The following is a 25,664-nucleotide window of genomic DNA, read 5'->3' on the forward strand; positions in this document are numbered from 1 at the left end:
GCAATATATTTTAAGGAGGATTATGTGCTTTGAGTTTTTCTATACACCTCTGAGGAAACATTGTATTCTATTTGTTTCTATCTTTTCATAAGAACATCAATATGCCTTACTTAGTAAAATCTTAGTGTTAATGTGTTAAACTTAATATTTTTTATCCAATTATGTATCATATTGTACTTTTTTATTATTATTTTCATTATTTGTTTATCTCGTCAATGATGTGTGTATATATATACGTCCATGTGAATTGCCGTGACTTGTAATAGTGGACAGGAATTAATATCAGCTTTCAACTTGTTTTCCCATCCACATTGTATTTATATTATTAAACTATGAACTACAATTCTTGAAAAAATACATTATTATTCAAACCAATTACGATCAATTTATTTAAATGGATCCTTTTGCATTTGATCAATACGTGTACTTTATACTTTTCCACAAATGAAGCACGATTTATTTCTAAAGTAAGACAACAAATTAGGATATTAGATTTACAGTCTGGTTAACATTGTTTAACGGTCCTATCAACATATATGCTTTAATAAATTCTAAAACAATCGTCCACATCATAAACTAGAGATTGTACTCGTACAACAAAACAGGGTTCTAGCACCTTTCACATTAAATTGAGAATAAGATACAGAATTTAGAAATAAAATAAACTGCATCTTACAGTTGTTCCCTATTTCTAGAAATAAAGGCATAAAGTGTTGATATGCCATTTGATATAAAACGGAACACAAAATGACAGTGAAAGAGAATATTTGATTAGTGCCTCGTCCGTGCCTCGAAGTCAGGGTTTTCAAAATCAGAAATATCAACGTCTGTTTTTTTCCCAATATATCACAGCCGTATATCAACATATTGTATGATTTCGAATTCACTTGATGCGTTTGATGAACTTGTCTTGCGTATTAGGTGACCAGCAGTTCATAGACGTTGGCTGTTATTTCGTCCTGATGAGAGACAGACATAAACCCAGTGTTCTGGACGCATTGTTCTGCAAGGAAAAACATTAATAGGAAGAGATATGAAATATAAACAAATGGTAAATAAACATAAAGTCACTAAAATAAACCTGTTACCGAGAGAAATTAACGAAGAATGTTATATACAGTGGAACTTCGTTTACTCGAACTCGGAAAACTCGAATACCCCGCTTAACTCGAAGTACTTAGTCAGTCCCGGCCGGATTCTCTCTTTATCCCAGTAAAAAAAACTCGGAAAACTCGAAAAACTCGGATAATACGAAGTGAAAATTTGGTCCCAACAATAAAAATTCTGCTTAAAATGATCGAATAACTCGAAGTATCATGTTTGTGTCCAACAACGATCGGTTGTAAACGCCGACATTTTTTCAGCATCGAAATTCCATTTGTATCGCACTACAATTTTACCGATTATTATACGTGATTATAAGTGTTTCATAAATTCATGAAAGAAAGTGTCGGTGGAATCTTATAACAACAACTGTCGGTGATAAAAAGGACTGTTTTACTTACATCAGGTAATTTCCGAAGGCGGTCGCCGATAATAGTACACAATTGGTCAACAATTCATCTACCAGCACGCTCAAGCGGAACTTATCTTTGACACACCAGTAGATCTACTCGGCTGATGCTTTTACAGGTGTAGAAATGAAACAGTCACCGATGTCTATTAAATCTGTAAACTGCTGAAACAATAGCGTAATTACTGCCGAAGTGTTCAGAGTACGACTGTAACGGTCCGCCAACTAGGTTACAGTAACATTTTATACGCACATGCGCAGTACCAACTTCCTGTGGTAATACACATGGAAATGGCGTGGTTGTCGGTAAAACGTAAGTTGGACAATCAAACACTATTTTATATGTCCAATATAAGGTAATGGTTCTGTTACGTTTTATATATAATCTGTGTTAAATTTAAATGGTTATTTGATATAACAATAATAAATTGTTGCGTTGTATCTGATGAAGCTTTCTAAACCCAATGTATGTCATCAATGTTTACCCATAATGATTAGGCTTGCGCAAGAATAGAACAGACAAACGTAAACATAACAACTTGTCAACTAAAAGTCAAGAGAGCTTGGGAAATGAATTAAAAGATACATCATTTAATAGTAATAAACAATTCTAGCAGTAATGAAAAAAAAAACTAGATTTCAAGTTTAAAACGACCTGTTCCAAGAGGACGCTAAATGTTCATCTGTAACCTTATACTGACACAGTGAATCCAGCTGCGACCGATTTTATACGTCAGATTTTTTAGATTTTTGAAATATCTACTGTGTACAGAAAGTTGAGCCAAGGATAAAATGTCTGGCAGCCACTGATTGGCCAGTATGCTATGAAGAAATAAAATAGATATGTAGGCTGATTGGTAATAACTATCCATAGGAAATGTTGATATAAATTTTGTTAGTCCGATTGATTTTTTTCCCATAAGTTCATGTAATATCAATTAACAGGTAACATTTCAGATTTTTGAGAATTTTTTCTGCGAAATTCACCCATTTTCAAAATGGCTACCCTTGAAAAAAATTGAGCTGAAGGACCTAACTTTTTTTTGATAACGTGTTATATGAGACCCTCAACTTTCGTTATAAACCATAATTGTCATATTGAATTCTAGAATTTTAATGATATACTCCAAAACGTTTACACTAAATTCATGGAAGAATAATTGGTTGGTTCGTCCCTATAAAGGAAACATAGAGGTTTTCACTGTATTGAGTATTTGGAGAGTGAACGAATATCGAAAGGGCACTATTGGGGTCTAACGACCCGGAGATGCCACCTAACGATACTCCAATATCAAGTCTCGTCACTGCGTGTTACTCGTTATTACAGATGATCATGTAGTATTAGCTTTGAATCAATCATGATAAAAAAAGTAACATCTACATTATCAGAAAAAATGAATAAAACATGTTTTGAATTTTTTAAAACTATTTTGTCTACTGTTGTCTCCATTGACACCACCAGCCAACAGCGCCATCTAGAGCTTGCGTTAAAATTTGGCTGTTCTAACATGCTAACCGATGCCCAGATGTATATGAGGTAATTATTTTTAAAACATTTAAGAAATGCCGTGATTACCAAGTGTAAATATAAATATTGGTGTTTTTTTTTATCTGCACCTGCATCGAAGTGTATTTACATTGGGGAAACTACTGTACCCAAATAGAAACTCACTTCGATGCAGGCGCAGAAAATAAAAATCTTAAATGTAAATATAATCTATCGTAAAATGTCTTTCATTTGAATAGGAGAAATCCAGAAATGCAATTTACACAGTATAAGATGACGACAGGTCTAGCAGAACCCTGGAATTTAGAATTTACAAAGACATTACACAGAGATTTATCAATCAGGTTCGGAACCACTTTAACCTAATGTGGTACACATCGATTTCTGTGCTAGTGAAAACGTTGGTGAGAGATCACGTGGTGCACTTGTAATGCCATCTGTTTTCTTTTTGCTGATTTAAGAGCCTTTCACGGCACTAAAATTAATGCATGGCTGGTATGAGCCAACTTTTAGCTAGCAGTACATGTTATGCTAAACGATTTTACAAGGCTACAGACCCTATCAGAATATATATATATATTAAATCATAAAGATGAGCATTGTAGAGTTTTCAAAACAAATAACTACTATTTACAACACAATCGGTCTGTTAGGTGAATTCCCCAGTACAATGTTTCTGCTAATGCCATTAGTGTTATATACCCTGGGGCGTTTTTCGTTGGTTATGCCACTCATAAATCAATTGTGACGTCATAATATATACAATGACGTCACGTTATGAATTGTACACAGGACAACAAAATGACAGCCTCCGTGTGATTATGTCTTCCATATTTCAACTTTGAAAGGTGTCGAAATGTATTTTTCTGGGCTATGTAATAACGAGCTCCACAAGCAGGAGCATGATACGCCTGTCACTGGATAAGCTATCCCTAATATATGTTAAACATAATTGCTTCTAGTTGTATTGTGTAAAATCTTAGAGAAATTGAATAAAAAATATATAGAAAATTCTTGTATTTTCTACACAATGCCCATATTTGGCAATAAAAGGTGCATAAGTCTGCTAAAAATAATCGCCAAATTCCGTAACACAACCTCGCTTGAGTTATTGTGCAATAGAATATTTGTAGCAAGATTCTTTAAAAAGTCCGTGGATTAATATAGGCTAGAGAATCTTTCGTTTCACTCGTGCTTCGCACTCGTGAAAATGTCGATATTCTGTCATACTCGTTAAATATATGTTATATTAAATGGGAAACCATTCAATATCCTCTATGTATAGAGCATTTGTCCTTGTATTTCATATATGTTTATTGGAACACATTCCCTTACCTGTGTTCGCGTTTGTACGTGCATCTGACAAGTTCATTCTGTTTTGTCTTTTTCTGCAAATAGAAAGGGTTACTATTTATTTAAGGGTTAACTGTAATATTTTTTCACGTTATTGACAACGATAAGAAACATTTTCATTAAGTTTAACATGTTTATTTTGCTCCAGATATTTAAAAACACATCGATAAATACAAAATCCCGTGAACAACGATTACTCCGCTGACGTCACAGTCAACTTCCGGTATAACTGAAAGTAGTTCATTTTTTTTTTTTTTGTGTTATCAGATGATAACATAATTTTTTGAGCCAATGAAAATGCTTGTTACAAGCAAAATTAAATTATTTAGATATATCGTCTCTTGCACAGTCAGGGTCATTTAAGGCTGTTCGAAATTTCACTTATGCAGCTTGCACGGCTCTCGAATGTAGTGTATTTTAAACGTAAAAAACCGTTTCTTACCATTATGTTCTTAAAAGATCAGCGGAATCTTTACTAGTATTGTTAAAATTTAGAATTCTTCATGAGAACGATTAATTAACTTTATCATAACAATATTTAGAAACCATACAATGCAGCTTCGGGTTTATCGAAAGTAATTGGTATTTGTACATGTTCGATATATATGCTGTGTTCTGTACTCGGAAGTTGCTTGTGACAATGACTAAAATTGAAAACTTACCGAAATTGCCATATTACTGCAGGAATCATTACAGCAACAAGCAGCCCACAAAGAGTAGCTAGAACAGCTATTATGACCAAGTTAGAATCGGCTGTAATAAAACAAAATCTCGAGCTGGTTATCGCAAGTTAATGATTACATAGCATTATTATACAAAAATCAAAAGATGACCTTTACTTTATCGTGAAGGCCGATAAGGTTGAATTAGGTTAACATGTTAAAGAGGTATATTAACACCTTCCCGTTCGCATCGGTACCATCGTACCGATATGACTTTTATAACGTCATCCATTAATTTCAAACGCATCAAAATGCCCTTTATATGCATCTCAGAAATGAAAAGTAGATATCAACGGAACAAGTGATTTCTCTATTTTATAGTCATATAAATTTTATAATAATTAGTTAAAGGTTAAACAGAACCACACAGTTTTTGTTGGAAAAACGTCAGTAAAAAAACTGCAGAAAACGGCGTGAAATTTCTTCACGTTTTCTGTAAATAAACTACTCAAAGTCAAAAACGAAAAACTCTTGGTGTTAAAAGGATTTATACCAATAAAAAGCGGAGATCCCAAAAAAGAACTTGGATGTTTTCTTTTCTCTTTATCATCTTTTTTAAGGAAACCAAGTGAGGACAAATATCATACCTCGTGTTTTTAACATAAACGTTACAATATTTTTTGTTCGGCGGGGGAAAAAGGATATCTGTATGCATCATATTTTCTAAATCATACGATATATAAATCACTACGTTAATTTCCTTTATAAATCAGTTTTTGTTTTGAAAATTGATGCAGCAGAAATGGAATTATGGTGAATTTAGCTGACCCTACTCAAAGCGAAAAAAACGAGAAGCTTAAACAAATCGTGACGTTTGATTTGTTTTAAATCGTAACGTCATGAAGTGAATTGCACAGACAGTCAGTGGTGCTAAAATCAAAATCCTACATCGCTAGTTTTTGAATTGGCTGAAATTTATACGAAATAAACTCGTAAATCGACTTGTGTTTCGCTTTCGTCGGGTATGATGTTCTAAAAATAGAATCGGTATATTATGGGATGCTGACAGCGACATCTAACCAGACATGGACGCTCCAAACGCGATGGCCGTGGAAGTTCCAAGTGGTGAAAACTATGGTAATTATCAACCCCAAATCCACGTTTTATTATTGAAAATCTTGTCTTAATCAAATTATCATATTAAGTTTCTACTCGTGGCTCGTGTTTTCTGGTGATGATAGATTTTGAGTAATAGGGCTAGCTAGAGTGCAGTCCCTTGAATAGCTAGCGTCCTTAGCTACACATCCTGAAATAGGCCTGCACAACGATATTGTGTGCAATTTTTGATGTAAAACTAAATCAATAGAAAAACGATGTGGACCACATTGATACATATAATATTTTCCCGACGAGGCCTGTGTGATTATTTAGTTTTTCAAAATAAATTCGGTATTTTCTTCAATGTAACGTTTGTACAATATGTGAATCGACAGTTGCCGAGTTGGGCGAATTTGACTAACCTAGATCTACATTCTTTAGATCAGCTATCTGGTCTAATGCACAGAACAGCACGTGCACGTCACAAATTAACAGGTGCTCGTTGTTTTTAATATAGTCAGGACTGTGGCTCTAACTCTCGATGATAATGTCAAATCGTCAATTTATTATTGATAACGAGTTTAATTAGTGTCCGCTATTACCTTTCAGCCTTTAAATGGTACCGTGGACGAGGAAAACATGTCAATAAATGTATCGGGACATTAGGCTACTTTTAATTACCTTACATACTGAAGGTGATGTTTAGAAAATAATAATAAAAGTAATATCTTTAATATTTGCATATTAAAACTAGACTGAAAAAAAATCTTAATGTGATGTTTTCATAAATATACATTGATGTACATAGAATCTAGTATGTAAGTATCAGACTGCAAGTTCAAGTAAACTGAAATAAAATATAAATATGTGCAAATAGCATAAGAATTCATGAAAAAATATGGTAAGACTTTATTTACTTGCAAAATGTTCAGTGAAATTTTTAAACATCACAATTTAATTATATATATTGTAGTAAAAGCATATAGATACAGCTCGTGATCAGAAGGAGTTGAGCTAGAATTCAGAAGGTCCTGGATTCAACATCCATGTTATGTGTAATAATTGTGTACTAGCTGTAATGGTGGGAGAGGGCCTTGTAAATTGTTTCAATAAACATTGTCAAATCCAATCAAGGTCTTGTCAGTACTTTAAATAGGTTTGAATGAACCACACCCATTGTGTCTGTCAAATTTTCATCACTTTTTTTTTTTTTACAGATTTTGATGGCTATTTTGAGCCATATGAAGGCTTTGACCTAGGAATGTCAGAGGAAGAAGAGGACTTTCTTGATGACATTATAACTGATCCTGATTATTTGCAGTTAGATGATGACCATATTGAAAGGTATGCAGCTATAAATGATTTACGCATTTGAGATTCAGCAAATATAGTGTAGAATTTTAATATCTATGGACATCAATACTCAGGATATGTATGATATAATAAAAATCATTTTCAAAATGAAAACCTTTTTTAATTTGTATATCTAATATTCTTAGTATATGTTTTGAATCTCAAAACAAAGAAAATTAGAACTGTATGTGAAATATTCAATAGTTTCATTATAATTTTCTCAGTGCTGACTCCCAGGATTCAAGTTTTATGGGATCTCAGGAACCGCTTGGTAGCATCTATTGGCAGGATGAGACGGTAGATGATGAACAGTGCCCTGACAACAAACAAACCCAATTTACACCCAATCTACCACCAGGGGTAAATACAGAGAGACTGAGAAAGTGTGTACAATGTTGAGCTTTATGATTTATCAAAGTTTTATAAGGGGCTATAATATGCCTTTCATTGTCTGTATTTCATTCCACCTGTTTGTCCAGACGAATTAGTTTCAATGGATTTGAATGAAAAAGTTTGGTATTTAGATAGCTTAAAATGTCATATGTATAGATCTGTTTTTCTAAAAATACACATTCAGCAAAGTATTTCAAGATAAGATTTTGTTAGTTGGGGATATGCTTGTTTATGATTTAATAGTTAAATCTATGGAATATACCATATTGTGAAATGAACAACATTTTAAACAGTAAATAAGCATGACAGAGTAAACATTTATGTTATTTAACTTTAACAGGATTTTCTATTCATCCAACTGATACTTTATTCTACTACATGCATGTATAAGTGTTGCTTACATATATCTTTACATAGCAATATAATTTCTTAAAAAAGCATGACTGCATCTAAACCCTCATATTAAAAACAATGCATCAGGTCTGTATTTTGGTATCAACAGTATTTGAAATTCATGTTTCAGGAATTCCCTTAAGACTAAAACACATGGATTTCTTGAGGTTATTTCTAACATCACAGCTAATAACATCCCTGTGCATTGCAACCAATCACTTTGCTGAGTCTCTTGTTAATAAAGGCAAATTCACCTCCTATGCCAAGCCGGATGGAACTTGGTGCAGAGTGACAGAGGAAGAAATGTATAAGTAAGTATTACACCTGATGTATAACCATGCATGTATAGCAAAATTTCAGATTTAAAAGTACACATCAAATGTTGTCGAACAATTTCATGATAAATTTAGAATGATTATAATTCTTCAATGTCTTGAAATCAAAACACTTGACCAACAGTGTGTGTAATTAAACAATATCATAATTTTGCCTGTTTTTTACAAAATGTTTATAGCTGACTAACTTTGTGTTCCTTTTGTCCTAGATTTATATGTATTATCATATACATGTCCTTCACAAAGATGTCCACTATGGATAGATATTGGGCCTCAAACTACTTGTATCGTTTCAATCCTGTGCCCCTCCTACTTCCAAAGAGACGTTTCCAGTCCATCCTGGCGTTCCTACAGATAACACCTCCAGCAGACATTGATAAAAGTAAATATACAAATTTGCATAATATACTACCACTGTTTAATAGATGTTATTCAAACTAACCGATCTAAATTACATTCATTAGTACCATGTTATATCTTTGAAAAATTTCATGCTAACTGCACAATTTTGAGAAGAATAGTATTGTTTCAACTTTGTCAGTCTGTCCTTCTGTCTCATGTCAATCTATCCCAGTACATAAGTTTGGATCACACAACTTGGCCACATGAAAAAACATTTGGCCATTCAAAGATTACTAAAAACACTGGGACTCACAATGCCTTTTCTGCAAGTTTAAAAAATTGTGTCTGGAGTAATGGTTTACCTTAATTTACAAAACCCATAAATTCCTGCATTTGTCTTATGTTGTTTTTTTTAAATCTTTTCTTGCAGGTGACAAACTCACTCGAATTACACCCCTTCTAGATCATGTCAACGCAGTATCCCAGGAATTGTTCCAACCCTTTCGTCAAATAGCAATAGATGAGAGAATGGTTGCTTCAAGACACAGATTTTCTGGAATACGCCAGTTTATAAAAGATAACCCTGTGAAGTTTGGCTTAAAGTTGTGGATACTTGCTGATACTCAAACTGGATATACCTATAATTTTTATGTGTATTTAGGTAAAAAACGGTCAGAAATTATTGACAAGGGAAAGGGTTTAGCTTACAATGTTGTTTTCAAACTTATATCTCCTCTGTTGAATCAAGGCTATCACTTATTTGTAGATAATTTTTATACATCATTGAATTTGATTAAAGACTTGCTAGCCAAATCCACCTATCTCATAGGTGCGGTCCGCAAAAACAGTACAGCAATGCCACTGTGTTTCAAAACATCTGTTGATCAGTGGGAAAAAGCTACAAGTAGAGGCGATTTCAGATGGCATAGACAAGATGGATAGGTAACTGTACAGTGGAAAGATTGTAGAACTGTTACGATTGTGTCTCCAATTCATAAAGGCTCAGATGTTACATCATGTGTACGTACTGTTAAACATAGAACTGGTTTTAAGAAAACCAATGTGTCACAGTTGTTGTAAATTCTTATAATCAAGGTATGTTAGGTGTAGATAAGAGTAATCAATATGTCACACAGTATTCTTCATATTTGAGAACTAAATTTCATTGGTGGAAAGTTTTATTTTTTCACTCCATTGACATTATGAGTGTTAATGCCTTTGTATTGTATAAGCAATCAGCTAGTAATTTGCCATCTCATTTTGGACAACTTGAATTTAGGGAATGTATTTTCCAATATATATATGATAAATATGGAAAGCAAGAAAAGATAAATGAAAATCAATGTTTACCTGTTGTTACTGATAAGAGAGTAGATTGTGTGATGTGTAATGCTAAAGCTAGCATACAGCGAATTCCTTTGCCAAGCAGGAAAACCTTTATCAAATGTGAACAGTGTAATGTTGGTCTTTGTCTTAACAAAGAAAGAAATTGTTTCAAGTTGTGGCATAATGGAAGTGATGAGAGTGTTAGAGTTCAAGATTGGCATAGGAAGAAATGTAACTACAGAAAGGTAACTACAGAAAGGTAACTACGGAAAGGTAACTACAGAAAGAGGAAATATGAGGTACATCAATGTTAAACATATACAGAATTTACTGATGCAGTTGTTTTCCCTATAGGAGAAATCTGTATACTCATTTTCTGAAATTGGAAAATATTTTTCAAAAGTTTATTACAAATGGAAATCTCAAAAATGTTACTTGAGTTTCTTAGAATATGTTGTTACTAACAAGTCATGATAGAATTGCAACTGTATTTCATAAAAAAGGTGATCATCTCTTTTCATTAAATAATAACTCACCAATACTTTATTATGGGTAGCAACATTGTATGTAAGAACATATTGTTTTAAAATCTAATTCAGTTTTCAACAAGGACAAGATAAATTAAGGAGTTGATAAGTAATTAGTTGACTTTGTTGAAAGGAGCTTATAAGAGAGGTGGTTACACCAAGAACATGTCTGTAATAAAATAATGGATTATCTCCCTTGTTTTGTGCACTTCGGTATGATAACTCCATATACATAGGTACATAACTTTATCATTCAATTTTTATTTACATTTTCCAAAATAATGTATTTGGTGCATCAATGAAAAAAAACTTATAAATCCAATTCTTATTTTAAACTTGCAGCAATGCTTAATGCACATCAAACTTTCAGCAATGCTTAATGCACATGAAGACCCCCCCCCACCTCTAAATGGTTTCAAAGTAGTGTATATTTTAAGATGTTCAGACTTTTGCTGTGCGGAATGTAACAACGAAACTGTTTCTCTATGTAATATATTGATTCAACAGATAAATTTCATTAAAAACGTTGGATGATACATAATGATGCTATAAAAATCTGTATTTTGTTGTTTTTTCCATATAGATTCACTGTGCAAAACCTTTCACCAAAAGTTTATTTCAGACTTTCGCCAAGTCATCTTATGAAACTATCTTCATATATGTCTGTAGCTTAAAATTCAATATCCATTAAGCCTTCATGATGTTTTTAGATGTGTGAAAAAATAAGTCAAACATCAAAAATCACATTTTTTTTCATTAAAAAATGTGACCTGTGTGATCTTTGACCTTTGACCTTTTCTAGTTGAAAGGTCATAGATGAACAATATCGAAAGGAAAATGAACTTTGAGTAACACCCTATCCTGGGATATATAACACTCGATATACATGGAAGATTGAAATTATGAAAAAATAGATTTAGAAAACTTGTTCATTTTACCTACAATAACCCTCAAAAACCTCCGAACAGGGAGGTGTTAAAGAGGTAAAAATTTTATTTTTCTTTATCATTTATTTTATTTCCATGTCCAAGTGGATTGTGCGCAAGTTACATGTTTTGTGAAAAAAAATATCGAAACAAATCCGAACAGCCAGAAAAGAAAATCGCCAAAGGTGAAAGCAAACTGTATAATTTTCCAATCGCAAAAAAAAATAACCAATTATACCGAATTTTCTTAAATCTATCCCCTGTATTAGAGGGATTAATAGAGGGATTAATAGAAACCAGAGCATCGAAATGTACATTTTTTCCAGAATAAAAGAAAACTAACACTACTGTAAAAATTACATTGTTTAATATCACTAGTGCAATTTTCTGACACTTGTGACATGTAACATGTATCATTACTCTATCAAGGCACTTCAGTACTGATATTGATATTTATATTTTAATAGCATGGATAATTTCCTATTGTATTCAAATGATCATGTGAAACTAAAAATAAAAGACGTCTACAAATGTACCCACTAGTGGTTAGACAGTGTCCATCGTCCTTATTGCAGATGTTGTCCGTACATGTGTCCAGACAATCAGCCCCACACACCACTCCGTACTTTCCAGGGTAGCAATCTATATAGAAAATAATGTTTTGTAACAATTCTGTTTTAATAATCTCCATTTTTGTAACACTTCAATGTAATACAGTTATAGATATTACGTTAAGAGTTGGGTAAAGAAACATGTATTTCTGCGCAAATTTGCTTTTCGATATTATTGGTCTAGTGTTATATGTCGTAATTACTTTAAAGTATTCCGTACTATTTTACCTAAACAGTGGCCGGTTTGCTGATTACACAAAAAGTCTTTGCAAGTCAAAGAACATGTGAAGGAACATGTTACACCATATTTCCCAGCTGTACAATCTACAGACAAGAAAACGTTCATGTATATACTTTTTATACATTTTAGTGCATTCTAAAAGCTCTAGAATATTCATTTTCCAATTTCATTTTACTTGAAAAAATTTCCAATTTCATTTTACTTAAAAAAATATAACGTGTTAACTTCTAGCTAAAAGTAAAATAACCACGCAAAAATCTATATTATTTATCCTGGTGAACTGAGCTCTCCGGAGGAAGCCCCATGTTAAAAACAAACATTGATTTAAATTTTTTTAAATGTACTCCTGCATGGTAACAATTCTCGCTCAGCAGGCTGCATTTCGTTTTGAGCGATAACTGAAATATTCGCCAATCCATTCGGCAGTCAGCCGTCTCGGATTTACTATTATCTAATAAGTGTTGAATTATAAATTCATTATAAATGTTATTTAACTTCAGTGAGCAAAATATAATCAACTAATCAGGCATGTGACCGAATGTGTTATTTTAATTTGATATGAAAATGTATCTGAAAAAAAGGATGGAAAATGAAAATATCGGTGACCTACTATTTTGGACTTTTAGTCATTTGTCACCTTTAGTATCAGTCCGTATCAATTGGTAAGAGGTGAATATACATCATTTATAGATAAACAAGTTGAGCTTATGAAGTTCATTGACATGTCATATTCATTAAGGAAAAATTATCAACGTAAAATAAAAGTAAACATTTATTCATTAAAAAAAATTGAGATAAAGCATCAATATGCACGATCAGAAACCGTAGCTTTGTGTTCCTTTTATAGGCAGAACCAACGCATACATTACAAACAGTTAAACCCTCTCTACTAGATGTTATATTCTAATACGAAGTTTTTACTTATGCATGTGGCGTTTTCCCTAAAACATCCGTCCCCACAGCTTTCCAAGCAGTCCTGATCGCAACCATCTCCGTGTTTTCCAATGATGCATTCTAAAAAAACAAGTCGAATATATTAGCATCAAACTTTAATTCAACCTACTTCGTAATGAATGTAAATGTGAAAATATCAAACCATAAATCGATTAATTATGAACATCACAAAGTGGATGTATGAATGTTTACCAGTTTGTATCAAAACGGCAAAGCATTAGCATATTTCGGTAAATCCTTATTAAATAATTGATTTTTAATTGAGTTAAGAAATAAAAGCCACTCACCTGTACAGTATCCATTGTTCTTGTCACACGCCCCGCCCTTACAGTTTACTGAGCAGTCTTGGCCACATGTATTACCGTACTTTCCAGAAACACACTCTGAAAACATGGAACATACACAGTATACTTTATAGATGTTTACTTTCACGGGGCTAATATTTCGCGGTTTCCTAGTCTGGCCTAGTTCGCAGGTATTAGATTTCGCGTACCTACACCTTGTAAACATTCCACAGAAAACATCCATATTTACATATAGATATGGATGTATACTTTCGCGCTATATTAAAAGAACACAAATATAGCGAAATCAAATCTTCTGCGAATATTAAAACATACAGCATTAATGCGGCCTTTAATCGTTGAAAGTAAAAATCTACAGGAACAGGATCGTTTGATATTAAATAATTGTATCAATAAAAAAATACTATCATTGTAATCAAAAGAAAGTATAATGAACCGGATAAAGTCACACATATCCTTGTCACACAATTGGCACTTAAATTTTGAAAAGCAAGCTTGACATACATTTCAATGTTTTGTCTAGTACTTGTTTCTGCAACCTTAAGAGTACTTTGTACACATCCTATCCGATACAATATAGGAACATTAGCTACTCGCCTGTACAGATTCCGCTGGTTATGGCACACGTCCCGTTTTTACAGTTTACAGAGCAGTCTTGACCACAGGTACTGCCAAACTTTCCAGAAACACATTCTGAAAACAAAGATGAAACAGAGTTATCAAGAATGCTTTTTGAATCGTTGAAAATAAAGCGTAAAATGAACAGGGAAGCCCGGTGGATACAAGTTTGATTTACAATAAGTTTAACGTTAGTAATTGTCTTTGTGTTCAACAGAATATACAGGAAATCGATAAAATCACGAACAATCACAGTGTCCAGTGTCCATGACAAAGATGTCAAAATAACAGAACAGTCTTGTTCACAAATATATTCTGCTTACCATTACAGTATCCGGTGTCAATAGAACACCGTCTATCTTTACAGTTTACAGAACACATTTGACCACATGTACTGCCGAACCTCCCGTCAACACATTCTGAAAGTAATAAACCCAAATATAATTAGGCGTTGATATACATGCCTTATACAAGTGTGTTCTAAAGGAGGTATTTCCCAACAACAAGATAAAAATCGTTTGTAATTTGAACGTTATATTTTCAATAATAAAACGAATCGGAAATCTTTCTTAACTTTAACATACGTACACATGTATATGGTTGTTTATTTCGTATAAACTAACTTTAAATGTAGCAGAAATACATTTTTGTATCACAATGCTTTTCTCAGTAAAATGGTGGGTTAGTGCCACTCACCAGTACAGTACCCGGTGTCCCTGCCACACAAACTATTTTCACAGTTTACAGGACAGTCATGATCGCAAGTATTACCGAATTTTCTTGGAACACATTCTGTAATCAAACCAATAAGGATATTTTTTGCATCGTTAAAACTGATCCAGTCAGTCATCAAACGATACTCACATGTAAACTGTATATAAGATTTATGTAAATGGTACTGGTAAGTTGTTAAAATTTCAAATTTGGAAATAATGCAAAATACGATTATTTTGCTCGGCACAATTCTATCAAATAAGTGGGTAAGCTTACCATCTTTCTTCTTCCTAATGTATCCCTTGACAATGCCTCACTTTTGGCCTTTAGTTGAGCGTTCGCTGCTGTGAGGAAGGCTTTGAGTTCTGTCCCTTAGCCGAGACATACCAAATTTTTTTTACAAATGGTAGTTGCTACTCTTGCTTAGCGCTAAGCAAATTAGGAGTGGGACGACTGGTTCGCCCGTTGTCAGTATAATGTGACCGGGTGGGGTGTGCTGCTGGATGTCTTCGGCAGTATGCTTCAGTGAGGTAGCACTATAAATCGGCAAAAGTTCCGGCCTATCACAAGGAGACTTAACACGAACATACCGCAGCCTCCCAAAACACACAAACGCACTCGCCACACGCATGCATGTCGCACGCACGGGAGGCCGTCCTTAAATGACCTTAGCTGTTAATAGGACGTTAAACAAAATAAACCAAACCAAACCAATTATCATTTTGCGTGTATAATTATTACTCACCATAACAGGTACTCGTGTCCTTGACACACAAACTGTGATTACAGTTTACAGAACAGTTTTGATCGCAGATGCTGCCGAACTTTCCATCAACACATTCTATAAATATAAACCCCAGCAACATCAGTCTTTAATATACTTACCTTCTTGTGTTTTTAACAATGTAATTTGTTGAGCGGTTGAGGTCACAAATATAACAAAAGGAGTCTTATATAAACAAAAGAACCTATTACTAGCCTATTTTCTTTAAATCAGAACATTAGTCTTTCGTTATGCTAATCTTTGTATTTGAAATAGTCTATTATCATATTCCCTTCATTCTTCATTCCGATATATGGTTGCATTTCCTACACATACATCATGTATGTGTGTAGAGATATTTGAGGTTTTCCGATTGTACAAAAGGCATAATATAAAAAATGGATTTGAGTATGCATTCAGATGTACAAATATGCTGAAGCTCGCAGAAAATACTTGCAGCTTGGACAACTGTGTTTATTGATCATTAACATTCCACTATGGGTATCTATTTCATTCCAAATTAAAAGTTGCGGTGGGGTGGGGGGTTGGGGGAGGGGGGGGGGGGGGGGGGGGGGGGGGGGGGGGGGGGGGGAGGTAACGTGAATATTTACAGCAGTATGGATGTCCTCCACCTATCGGATTAGTATACTACTGAATAATTAAGATATGTAATAAAATATAATAATAAAAATGTTAATCTGTACTATGATGCCCAAGGATGCCTCTCTCTCTCTCTCTGAACCCCCCTCCCATAATTTGGCACGCTCGCCTCCCCTACCCCCCGCCCGCCCCCCCCCCCCCCCCCCCCCCCCCCCCCCCCCCCCAAACTGAAAAAAATCTATGATTGGTCAATGTCACTCACCAGTACAGTAACCTGTGTTCCTGGCACACAAACTGTTCTTGCAGTTTGAAGGACAGTCCCGATCGCAGGTATTGTCCAATTTTCCGTCAACACATTCTGTAAACAAATCAATTCTTATTGCTTCAATTGTTAAAGATTAGCCATTTAGTCAGCAGGCGATATCAACAGCATCAACAATACACTATGTAAAAACGGTAGTAGGTTCTAATTTGTAAAAATATGGAATGACTGGGTAGTCACTCACCAGAACAGTAACCAGTGTCCCGGGCACACAAACTATCCTTGCAGTTAACTGAACAGTCCTGATCACAGGTATTACCAAACTTTTCAGGAATGCATTCTGTAAACAAATCAAAAGCATTTCGTATTATTTCTTTGGCTTCTTAAATCGGTTGTTTGCTTCATATACAATAAATGAGATCTACAGGAGAATATTTTCACTTGTAAAACCAGTTAGATAGTCAGTATCATTATTGATAATATATCATAGAATCTCTATTGAGGCCTCTCTAGCTCAATATTAACATTCTGAAATGATATTACTGATGGTGATATTTCCAAGAAAACTAAGGGTATTCGTTTTAACTCTGAGGGCAACACTAAAAGAAGAGTGGGATATTATACAATCGTTGTCCTCAGCTCAAATGCATATAAAATCACACTAAAAACATCCTTACTAAACCCGATAATCACACTGTTACATGACTGATGAATATACTCATTGATTTTTTAAAATTTTGTTCCAGAAATGTATTCTCATTGATCCCGTCCGTTCAAAATGACGGAATACACTGGAGTCTGTTATCAAAAAAGTGATTATAAATTTATATTGGTTCGACAGGGGCTGTTTCAAAAAAAAAAATTTCGTGAGAGCTTTACTACAGTAAATATGCAATTATCTCTTATACAGTTTATTTGACAATACAAACCTAAACAATAGCCAGAGTCTTTATTACACAAATTGTCTTTACAATTTGTAGAGCAACTGTTTTCACATAAGTTTCCGTATTTTCCCGGGAAGCAATCTGGAAAGGAACGGAAAGTTTTTTTTTCTTTCATTTTTTTCATTTTGTTTTACCTTTTAACAAGGGTATTATCAACAGGCCGGATATATTGATTTCTGTCGAACAATGGTTTCAAATAACAAAATGACAAACCATCAATCAGTCGATTGCAAATGAAATAAGAAAAGCGGGAAATGACAGTAAAAAATGATAATATGAAGACGTTGTGAAACTGAACAGTAATTAGTAAGTACAAACATCATTATATTTTCCGACAAATAAAGGTATATGTAATGAGTTGCTCATTAAAGATATATTTCATTTTGCATGAACACGAAAACTTTACTGTGCTAATTTTGTCGCTCTCAAATTTTTGCGTGTTACCCAATTTTAAGATTAGCGCAAATGACACAATGTGAAATATAGGAAGTGCAATGAGTGCAACGCTTCCAGTGCGAAAATAAGATAACCGCTAATATATATACGGAAACAGTAAATACTTACAAATGCAAGAACCAGTTTATAATCACAGTTTCCTCCGTAACAGCTTGCCGGACATGCTTGACTACAGTCACCAATACCGTAACTCCCCACAGGACAGCCTGTTGATAAGTGAATTTGAAATTCTATCAAATGAATATGACGTGACTTCCTCATTGGATTTCTGCAGCTAAATTAACTAAATCCCCCCCCCCCCCCCCCCCCCCCCCCCCCCCCTCAACCTGTTCTTGTTTACACTTAATTAGTTTGTGAGACCCAATGGTAATTGCCGCTAAGGCAAAGAAAAGGATAAGGTAAAATTATCTAGGATTTACAGAGTCAACACGAGTCTTTCAGGCAAAATAAAAATTTGTTAAATGTGAGAAGTCGGCATAAATTGGCAGTGAAACCACTCGGCATTAGATAAACGAACACATGCTTTTAAGTCTACCATCCCAGGATTTAATTCGGCGCGCGGAAGATTGGTTCACATTCCATTTTCAGATGTTTATTAAATACTTAACGGATGAATTGTGGTCATAACCGAGCAGATTTGAAGCAATTAAATGAATTCAAACCAATAGGGAATTATGAAATTAAGATTGATAAAGTTTTTATGTCTGTAAACAAAAACAAAGAAGCTTTAATCCAGAAAGACTTGCAAACCAGTCTGTACGTTGGACAATCTAATTAAAATCTAGATGGTCATTATCACTACGTTACATGAACATCTAACAACATCCCTTAAGGGGTCACGTTCTGATGACCTCTGAGATGTGTGTATTACACTTTCTGGGCGAATTGGCATTTTGTCGATATATCATCGAGGCAAGACATTTCGTCACAGCATGCATCTGAACCAAACCACTTCGGCACAGTATATAGTTATATGCTTTACGGGACGAAATGACTTGAAACAAATTGACATATTATACAAGCTATGCACTCTAATCATGCTAATTCGGACATATAGAATTCACTTCCAAGATTCTGGAAGTAGTCATTTGATTGGCTAATCCAAAAGGTGACCCTGACGTGACCCCTTATGGGATGTTGTTAGATGTTCATGTAACGTAGTGATAATGACCATCTAGATTTTAATTAGATTGTACGTTGGATCGATGTTCGTTGTATTTCTCCATTATGGGCGGCCGTTTTAGGATAAAATACAGACACTACTTAAGTGCAAAAAAAGCCAAATGGCCATTATGTTCTTTTTACACTTAAGTGCAAAAGATTTGCACTTAAGTGTCAAAAAAATTATTTGCACTTAAGTGCAAAAAAATGAAACGGTTTCCAACAAGAAATTCACCTACCGAAGTATTTTTTTCGACTGGTCCAAAATGAAGTACAATGATTGGTCGACCAATGGGCGAAGTTCTATCAATTTCGTATCGACCAATCAAATCATGCATACTGTCGCAGTGTGCCCTAGCGATACGTAAACAATATGGCGGCTTCTATATAACCTCGTGTTAATCTTGTAACCGAGCGACTCGTCAGCTGAAAGGCCGTAATAGCGGACGTAAAACCCATAAATAAATAGATAAATAAATTATAACCGACAAATGTCGCCCGAGACACGAATTTCATGCAGGTGTCCTCAGTTGAAACAAATGCTCGGCAATTAATATAAAGATAGAATGTAAACAATTTTATCGAAATTAGCTGTAGTGATGAGGGAAGTAACCCGTACATATAGAAGTGAAACAATTATAAAAAAAAGTTTTGTTGCTTTGAAATGGTACAATCGATCAATGTGAAATATAAACCATAATAGAAGGTTTTTTACAGTAGACCTTCTTTGACCACGTCTTCCAGTATATGTTTGGTAACAAGTTATAATTATGGTAATATTACATAGTACTGTCTTTACCACGCAAATATCTATGAATTTACTTACTTTTTGTGGAAATAAATGCAACTGCATTTGACTTGAATGCAAAGCTGAAAACCAGAGCTTGAAACTGTGCTGGTTGAATTATTATGTCACATCCCAAGTATTGATTAAAGAAATATTCCTATTTTGCAAAGAGTATCACATGTCATTGCGAATATCGACATTTCCGGAGTGTAGCATGATAAATGGGATTAACTGTAACATTTATGACCAAAATAATGTAAACAGTGAAGGAATAAGGACACTTCACATGCTTTTATGTATTAATTTAGACATATTTACAATTACAGGAAATTCTTAGTAAAAAATATAAAGTAAAAGCCTCCTCCCCCCTCCCAGGCCTGATAATGTAAATGGATGATAATCTAGGGACAAATTTATAGTTTTTTGCACTTAAGTGTAAAAAAAAAAGTTTTTTGCACTTAAGTGTAAAAAAAAAAAGTTTTTTGCACTTAAGTGTAAAAACAGTTTTTTGCACTTAAGTGTAAAAAAAAGTTTTTTGCACTTAAGTGTAAAAACAGTTTTTTGCACTTAAGTGTAAAAAAAAGTTTTTTGAACTTAAGTGTAAAAAACAGTTTTTTGCACTTAAGTGTAAAAAAAAGTTTTTTGAACTTAAGTGTAAAAAAAGTTTTTGCACCTTGTAAAAAAAAAGTTTTTTGCACTTAAGGGTAAAAAAAAAGTTTTTTGCACTTAAGTGTAAAAAAAAGTTTTTTGCACTTAAGTGTAAAAAAAGTTTTTGCACCTTGTAAAAAAAAAGTTTTTTGCACTTAAGTGTAAAAAAAAAGTTTTTTGCACTTAAAGGGTTTTGGACACATAGGGTATTTTCCATTTTCTGTTAGCCCGACCCCATAAATGTTGGCTGACACAGGTTTTACCTCGCCCTACAAAGCTGTTTATCTATTTTAGGCCAGTAGGGGGATATTGCTGCTGGCTGAAAATTTTTAATGAGCTAGGTGGTCACGTGGTCCGACGCGTCATCTGGTTCACATCACCAGTATCACTAGGCTAGAATCTGCCTTGTTATATGCATTTATAGAGGGAAACTTCAAAAAGCCCCATATTATTTTGTAAACCTTGAAAGCAATATGACAGTGAATGTCCTGATTTTATCATCTTACATGTTTAGATTTTCTTTCCACACCTCATGTCTGTAATTGTATAATCAAAATAGTAGTCCAGCGGACAATATCATAACCTTGGTAATTTACTAATATCACATGTCATCTGTTTATTTATTTATTTTTTTTATTTTAAAAACTCAAACAATGGCATATACACTATAGGTCTACTCAGAGATGTAAATATCACATATGTGATATATACATCTCTGGTCTACTATACAGTGAGGTGACAAAATGATCTCACTTGTGAAGTCTTTTTACGGTGATTAATTTTCCTAGCCTTGTTAACCATTTTATTTTTGGCATAATTTGATAAGATTTTGTACACTTTTAAGAACATGTTTTACCCTTTCCTGACGTAATATTAACATAAAAATATCCATTTCGTAATTTTGCAAGATAAAGATTTGATAAAAATGCAGTAGTTTGAAATACAGTTGTCTCATCCTGATGTAATTTAATTAGATAGTACGTAATCAGAAAAACTCATTTTTTTTTATCTGAGACGATACATGGGTTTTTTGTTCATTGAACTTTGAGGATTTCCTTTGTACATATTAAATCAAGAATTTTTAAATATTGGTTGAAATTAAAGCGTCCAGATAATTTTTTACTCAAAGCATGTTATGATGACATGTTGGAAACTAAAGATCCTTGGATTCTTTATTTAAATCAGTAACTTTGAACTGTCAGTCTTGGGTAAATGTTTGAAGAAATCAGTTACTGTTCTGATCAATTTTACAGTAATGTATTCAAACATTGTCCTTTTTTGACAATTTCCTTAAAGAATGTTTTATGAAGGTTATGAAGGAAATGTATTTGATGTGGTGAAAATGCTACGCAGACATTCGTATTGATTTGATTAAAACATATCATTTTAAATACTATAGTATGTTTAAACGTATTCAGTTACTCAAAGTAGAAAATATAAAAGAACTTAACAATTTAGGAAAATATTTATCACTAGCAAATAAACTAAAGGAAAGATTTATAAGATTTTAATTAGAATATATTCATTTTTAATGATTATTTCTCTGTTTCCCTGTAACAAATCTGACAAATTAGCTTATTGAATTATAAATCATGTAAGAGTGGATGCCTTTGTCCATTAATGTTATATACTATTTTATCCAATAAGTTGTAAAACTTATGGAATAAAGTTGAATTTAATACAGTTGTTTAATGAATAACGGGATCATCACTGGAGTACATGTAACCAATTCACTGTTGTAACCCAATATATTAATGTAAAGTATTCCCACATCACAAAACCTTTGGTAGATAGTGTGTAAATAGTTATTTAATGCGACACACATTTGGGTGTTTATAACGTTAGTTATACTATCATCTCGGCAGTTGTGAACCTGTGACGTAGGAGGCTGACCGACCTCGTTATCAGAATGAAATTTTGCATATAGGTCAGTTGTCCAGATGGGCCCATGCTGTGCCCTGTATCTCAGCGTGTATATACACAACCCCAGGAGTGTGAGGGTAATTTGACTGGCTTTTCAGAAACTAACCTATAGACAACTTTAACCTTTTTGTGTCTAAAACCCTTTAAGTGTAAAAAAAAAGTTTTTTGCACTTAAGTGTAAAAAAAAAGTTTTTTTGCACTTAAGTGTAAAAAAAGTTTTTTGCACTTAAGTGTAAAAAAAAGTTTTTTGCTATGCTACTCCTCTTGAGAGATATTGTCATGGTTTCCTTAAGGAAAATAATGATAACAAATGTGTTTTAGAAAAGAAAATATCAAAATCTCTATTTGTTGAGTAATTCCCAAAATGCAAGTAAAACCCCTATGGCGTATATTTTCCTATGGCGTACATGTATATAAGGGTCACCCGACATGCGCAGACAAGGGATAACATTTGTGTTGTTTAGTGCTAAAGAGTTCTAGTATTACTGGAACGATCCATTTTGAAGAGAGGGATACGAAGAATTTTTTTGTACTTATGTGCACAGGTACATAATGTAAAAAGATTACTACACAATGGCAAAAGAGGTTTTTTTGCATTATGTGGTTTTTGCACTTAAGTGAAAAAGTTTTTGCCATTATGTAATTTTTTGCCATTATGTTAATTTTTTTGCACTTAAGTGCAAAAGATTTGCACTTAAGTGCAAAAGTTTTTGCACTTAAGTAGTGTCTGTATTTTATCCTAAAACGGCCGCCCATACTCCATCACTATCACTCTTGAATGTCCGATGTCGTAACCTTCACTTTTGAGATAAAAGCAACAATATGCACGATTAGAAACCACAGCTTTGTGTTCCTTTTATAGGCAAAACCTACGCATACATTACAAACAGTTAAACCTTCCCTACTAGATGTTATATTCTAATACCAAATTTTTACTTATGCATGTGTCGTTGTCCCTAAAACATCCGTCCCCACAGATTTCCAAGCAGTCCTGATCGCAACTATCTCCGTGTTTTCCAATGATGCATTCTAAAAAACAAGTCCAATATATTAGCATCAATCAACCTACTTCGTAATGAATGTAAATGTTGCAAAAACTATCAAACCATAAATCGATTAATTATGAACATCAAACAGTAGATGTATGAATATTTACTAGTTTGTATTAAAACGGCAAAGCATGAGCATATTTCGGTAAATCCTTATCAAATAATTGATTTTTAATTGAGTTAAGAAATATAAGCCACTCACCTGTACAGTATCCATTGTTCTTGTCACACGCCCCGCCCTTACAGTTTACTGAGCAGTCTTGGCCACATGTATTACCGTACTTTCCAGAAACACACTCTGAAAACATGGAACATACACAGTATACTTTATAGTTGTTTACTTTCACGGGGCTAATATTTCGCGGTTTCCTGGTCTGGCCTAGTTCGCAGGTATTATATTTCGCGTAACTACACCTTGTAAACATTCCGCAGAAAACATCTATATTAACATATAGATATGGATGTATACTTTCGCGCTATATTAAAAGAACGCAAATGTAGCGAATTAAATCTTCCGCGAATATTAAAACATACAGTATTAATGCGGCCTTTAATCATTGAAAGTAAAAATCTACAGGAACAGTGAAGGCTAGGAGATATAGGTGTGTGGCGATCGTTTGATATTAAATAATTGTATCAATACAAAATATTATCATTGTAATCAAAAGAAAGTATAATGACCCGGATAAAGTCACAGATGTCACACAATTGGCACTTAAATTTTGAAAAGCAATCTTGACATACATTCCATGTTTTGTCTAGTACTTGTTTTCTGCAACCTTAAGAGTACTTTGTACACATCCTATCCGATACAATATAGGAACATTAGCTACTCGCCTGTACAGATTCCGCTGGTTCTGGCACACGTCCCGTTTTTACAGTTTACAGAGCAGTCTTGACCACAGGTACTGCCAAACTTTCCAGAAACACATTCTGAAAACAAAGATGAAACAGAGTTATCAAGAATGCTTTTTGAATCGTTGAAAATAAAGCGTAAAATGAACATGGAAGCCCGGTGGATACAAGTTTGATTTAAAATAAGTTAATAGTTGTCTTTGTGATCAACAGAATATACAGGAAATGGATAAAGTCACGAACAATCACAGTGTCCATGACAAAGAAGCGATACTTCAAAATAACAGAACAGTCTTGTTCACAAATATATTCTGCTTACCATTACAGTATCCGGTGTTGATAGAACACCGTCTATCTTTACAGTTTACTGAACAGATTTGACCACATGTACTGCCGAACATCCCGTCAACACATTCTGAAAGTAATAAACCCAAATGTAATAACGGTTGATATACATGCCTAATACAAAAGGTTCTAAAGGAGGTATTTTTCAACAACAAGATAGAAATCGTTTGTAATTTATATATTTACAATTTACAATAATAAAACGAATCGGAAATCGATCTTAACTTTAACATATGTATACATATGTATATGGTTTGTGTTTATTTCGTATAACTTAACCTTAAAACTATTTTTTCCTAAATTGTCTCCATACATAGTTACTTATCATTCTCTTTGTCACATGACATTTAGATGTAGCAGAAATACATTTTTATATAACAATGCCTTTCTCTGTAAAATAAAACCAAATGATGGGTTAGTGCCACTCACCAGTACAATACCCGGTGTCCCTGGCACACAAACTATTTTCACAGTTTACAGGACAGTCATGATCGCAAGTATTACCGAATTTTCTTGGAACACATTCTGTAATCAAACCAAATAGGATATTTTTTGTATCGTTAAAACTGATCCAGTCAGTCATCAAACGATACTCACATGTAAACTGTATATAAGATTTATGTAAATGGTACTGGTAAGTTGTTAAAATCTCAAATTTGGAAATAATACAAGATTGGATAATCTTGCTCGGCACAATTCT

General features: G+C 33.7%; 2 protein-coding genes across 5 annotated transcripts in view; one reads left to right on the forward strand and one right to left on the reverse strand.

Moving 5' to 3' along the window:
* Window positions 1-359: 359 nt before the first annotated feature.
* Window positions 360-25,664, reverse strand: part of LOC117318926 (cell death abnormality protein 1-like) — a 52,447-nt gene continuing 27,142 nt past the window's right edge. Inside the window, exons 10-21 of one of the 4 annotated variants that reach the window (XR_004530495.1) lie at window positions 25,394-25,489; window positions 24,939-25,034; window positions 24,602-24,697; window positions 23,967-24,062; window positions 23,652-23,744; window positions 18,305-18,402; window positions 17,726-17,821; window positions 17,041-17,136; window positions 16,797-16,892; window positions 15,917-16,012; window positions 15,154-15,249; window positions 14,856-14,876 (exon numbers count right to left, since the gene is read on the reverse strand). Coding sequence is in view for 2 of the 4 variants with exons in the window: in XM_033873860.1 (XP_033729751.1) it covers window positions 918-1,003; window positions 4,356-4,408; window positions 5,036-5,126; window positions 12,269-12,370; window positions 12,568-12,663; window positions 23,652-23,744; window positions 23,967-24,062; window positions 24,602-24,697; window positions 24,939-25,034; window positions 25,394-25,489 (905 nt within the window). In the remaining 2 variants the exon portion in view is untranslated. Of the gene's footprint in view, window positions 1,004-4,355; window positions 4,409-5,035; window positions 5,127-12,268; window positions 12,371-12,567; window positions 12,664-13,501; window positions 13,595-13,821; window positions 13,918-14,436; window positions 14,533-14,780; window positions 14,877-15,153; window positions 15,250-15,916; window positions 16,013-16,796; window positions 16,893-17,040; window positions 17,137-17,725; window positions 17,822-18,304; window positions 18,403-23,640; window positions 23,745-23,966; window positions 24,063-24,601; window positions 24,698-24,938; window positions 25,035-25,393; window positions 25,490-25,664 lie in introns of those variants that run through there. The other 3 variants (XR_004530496.1, XM_033873860.1, XM_033873859.1) reach the window with 3 other exon arrangements.
* On the forward strand, window positions 7,394-10,014 carry LOC117318927 (piggyBac transposable element-derived protein 4-like). The gene is made up of 5 exons (XM_033873861.1): window positions 7,394-7,477; window positions 7,711-7,869; window positions 8,403-8,583; window positions 8,817-8,989; window positions 9,380-10,014. The coding sequence occupies exons 3-5, from the start codon at window positions 8,426-8,428 to the stop codon at window positions 9,889-9,891; spliced, it is 843 nt and encodes a 280-aa protein (XP_033729752.1). The 5' UTR covers window positions 7,394-7,477; window positions 7,711-7,869; window positions 8,403-8,425; the 3' UTR covers window positions 9,892-10,014.

This window comes from Pecten maximus, unplaced genomic scaffold, assembly GCF_902652985.1.
Source record: "Pecten maximus unplaced genomic scaffold, xPecMax1.1, whole genome shotgun sequence".
Taxonomy (NCBI): domain Eukaryota; kingdom Metazoa; phylum Mollusca; class Bivalvia; order Pectinida; family Pectinidae; genus Pecten; species Pecten maximus.

What these genes read in the sequence shown, in the direction of transcription:
- LOC117318927 (XM_033873861.1), top strand. Translation starts at nt 8,426, where the DNA reads ATGGATTTCTTGAGGTTATTTCTAACATCACAGCTAATAACATCCCTG. An exon ending in ACAGAGGAAGAAATGTATAA is followed by an intron (nt 8,584 to 8,816) that starts GTAAGTATTACA and finishes CTTTTGTCCTAG; the next exon opens with ATTTATATGTATTATCATAT. An exon ending in TCCAGCAGACATTGATAAAA is followed by an intron (nt 8,990 to 9,379) that starts GTAAATATACAA and finishes CTTTTCTTGCAG; the next exon opens with GTGACAAACTCACTCGAATT.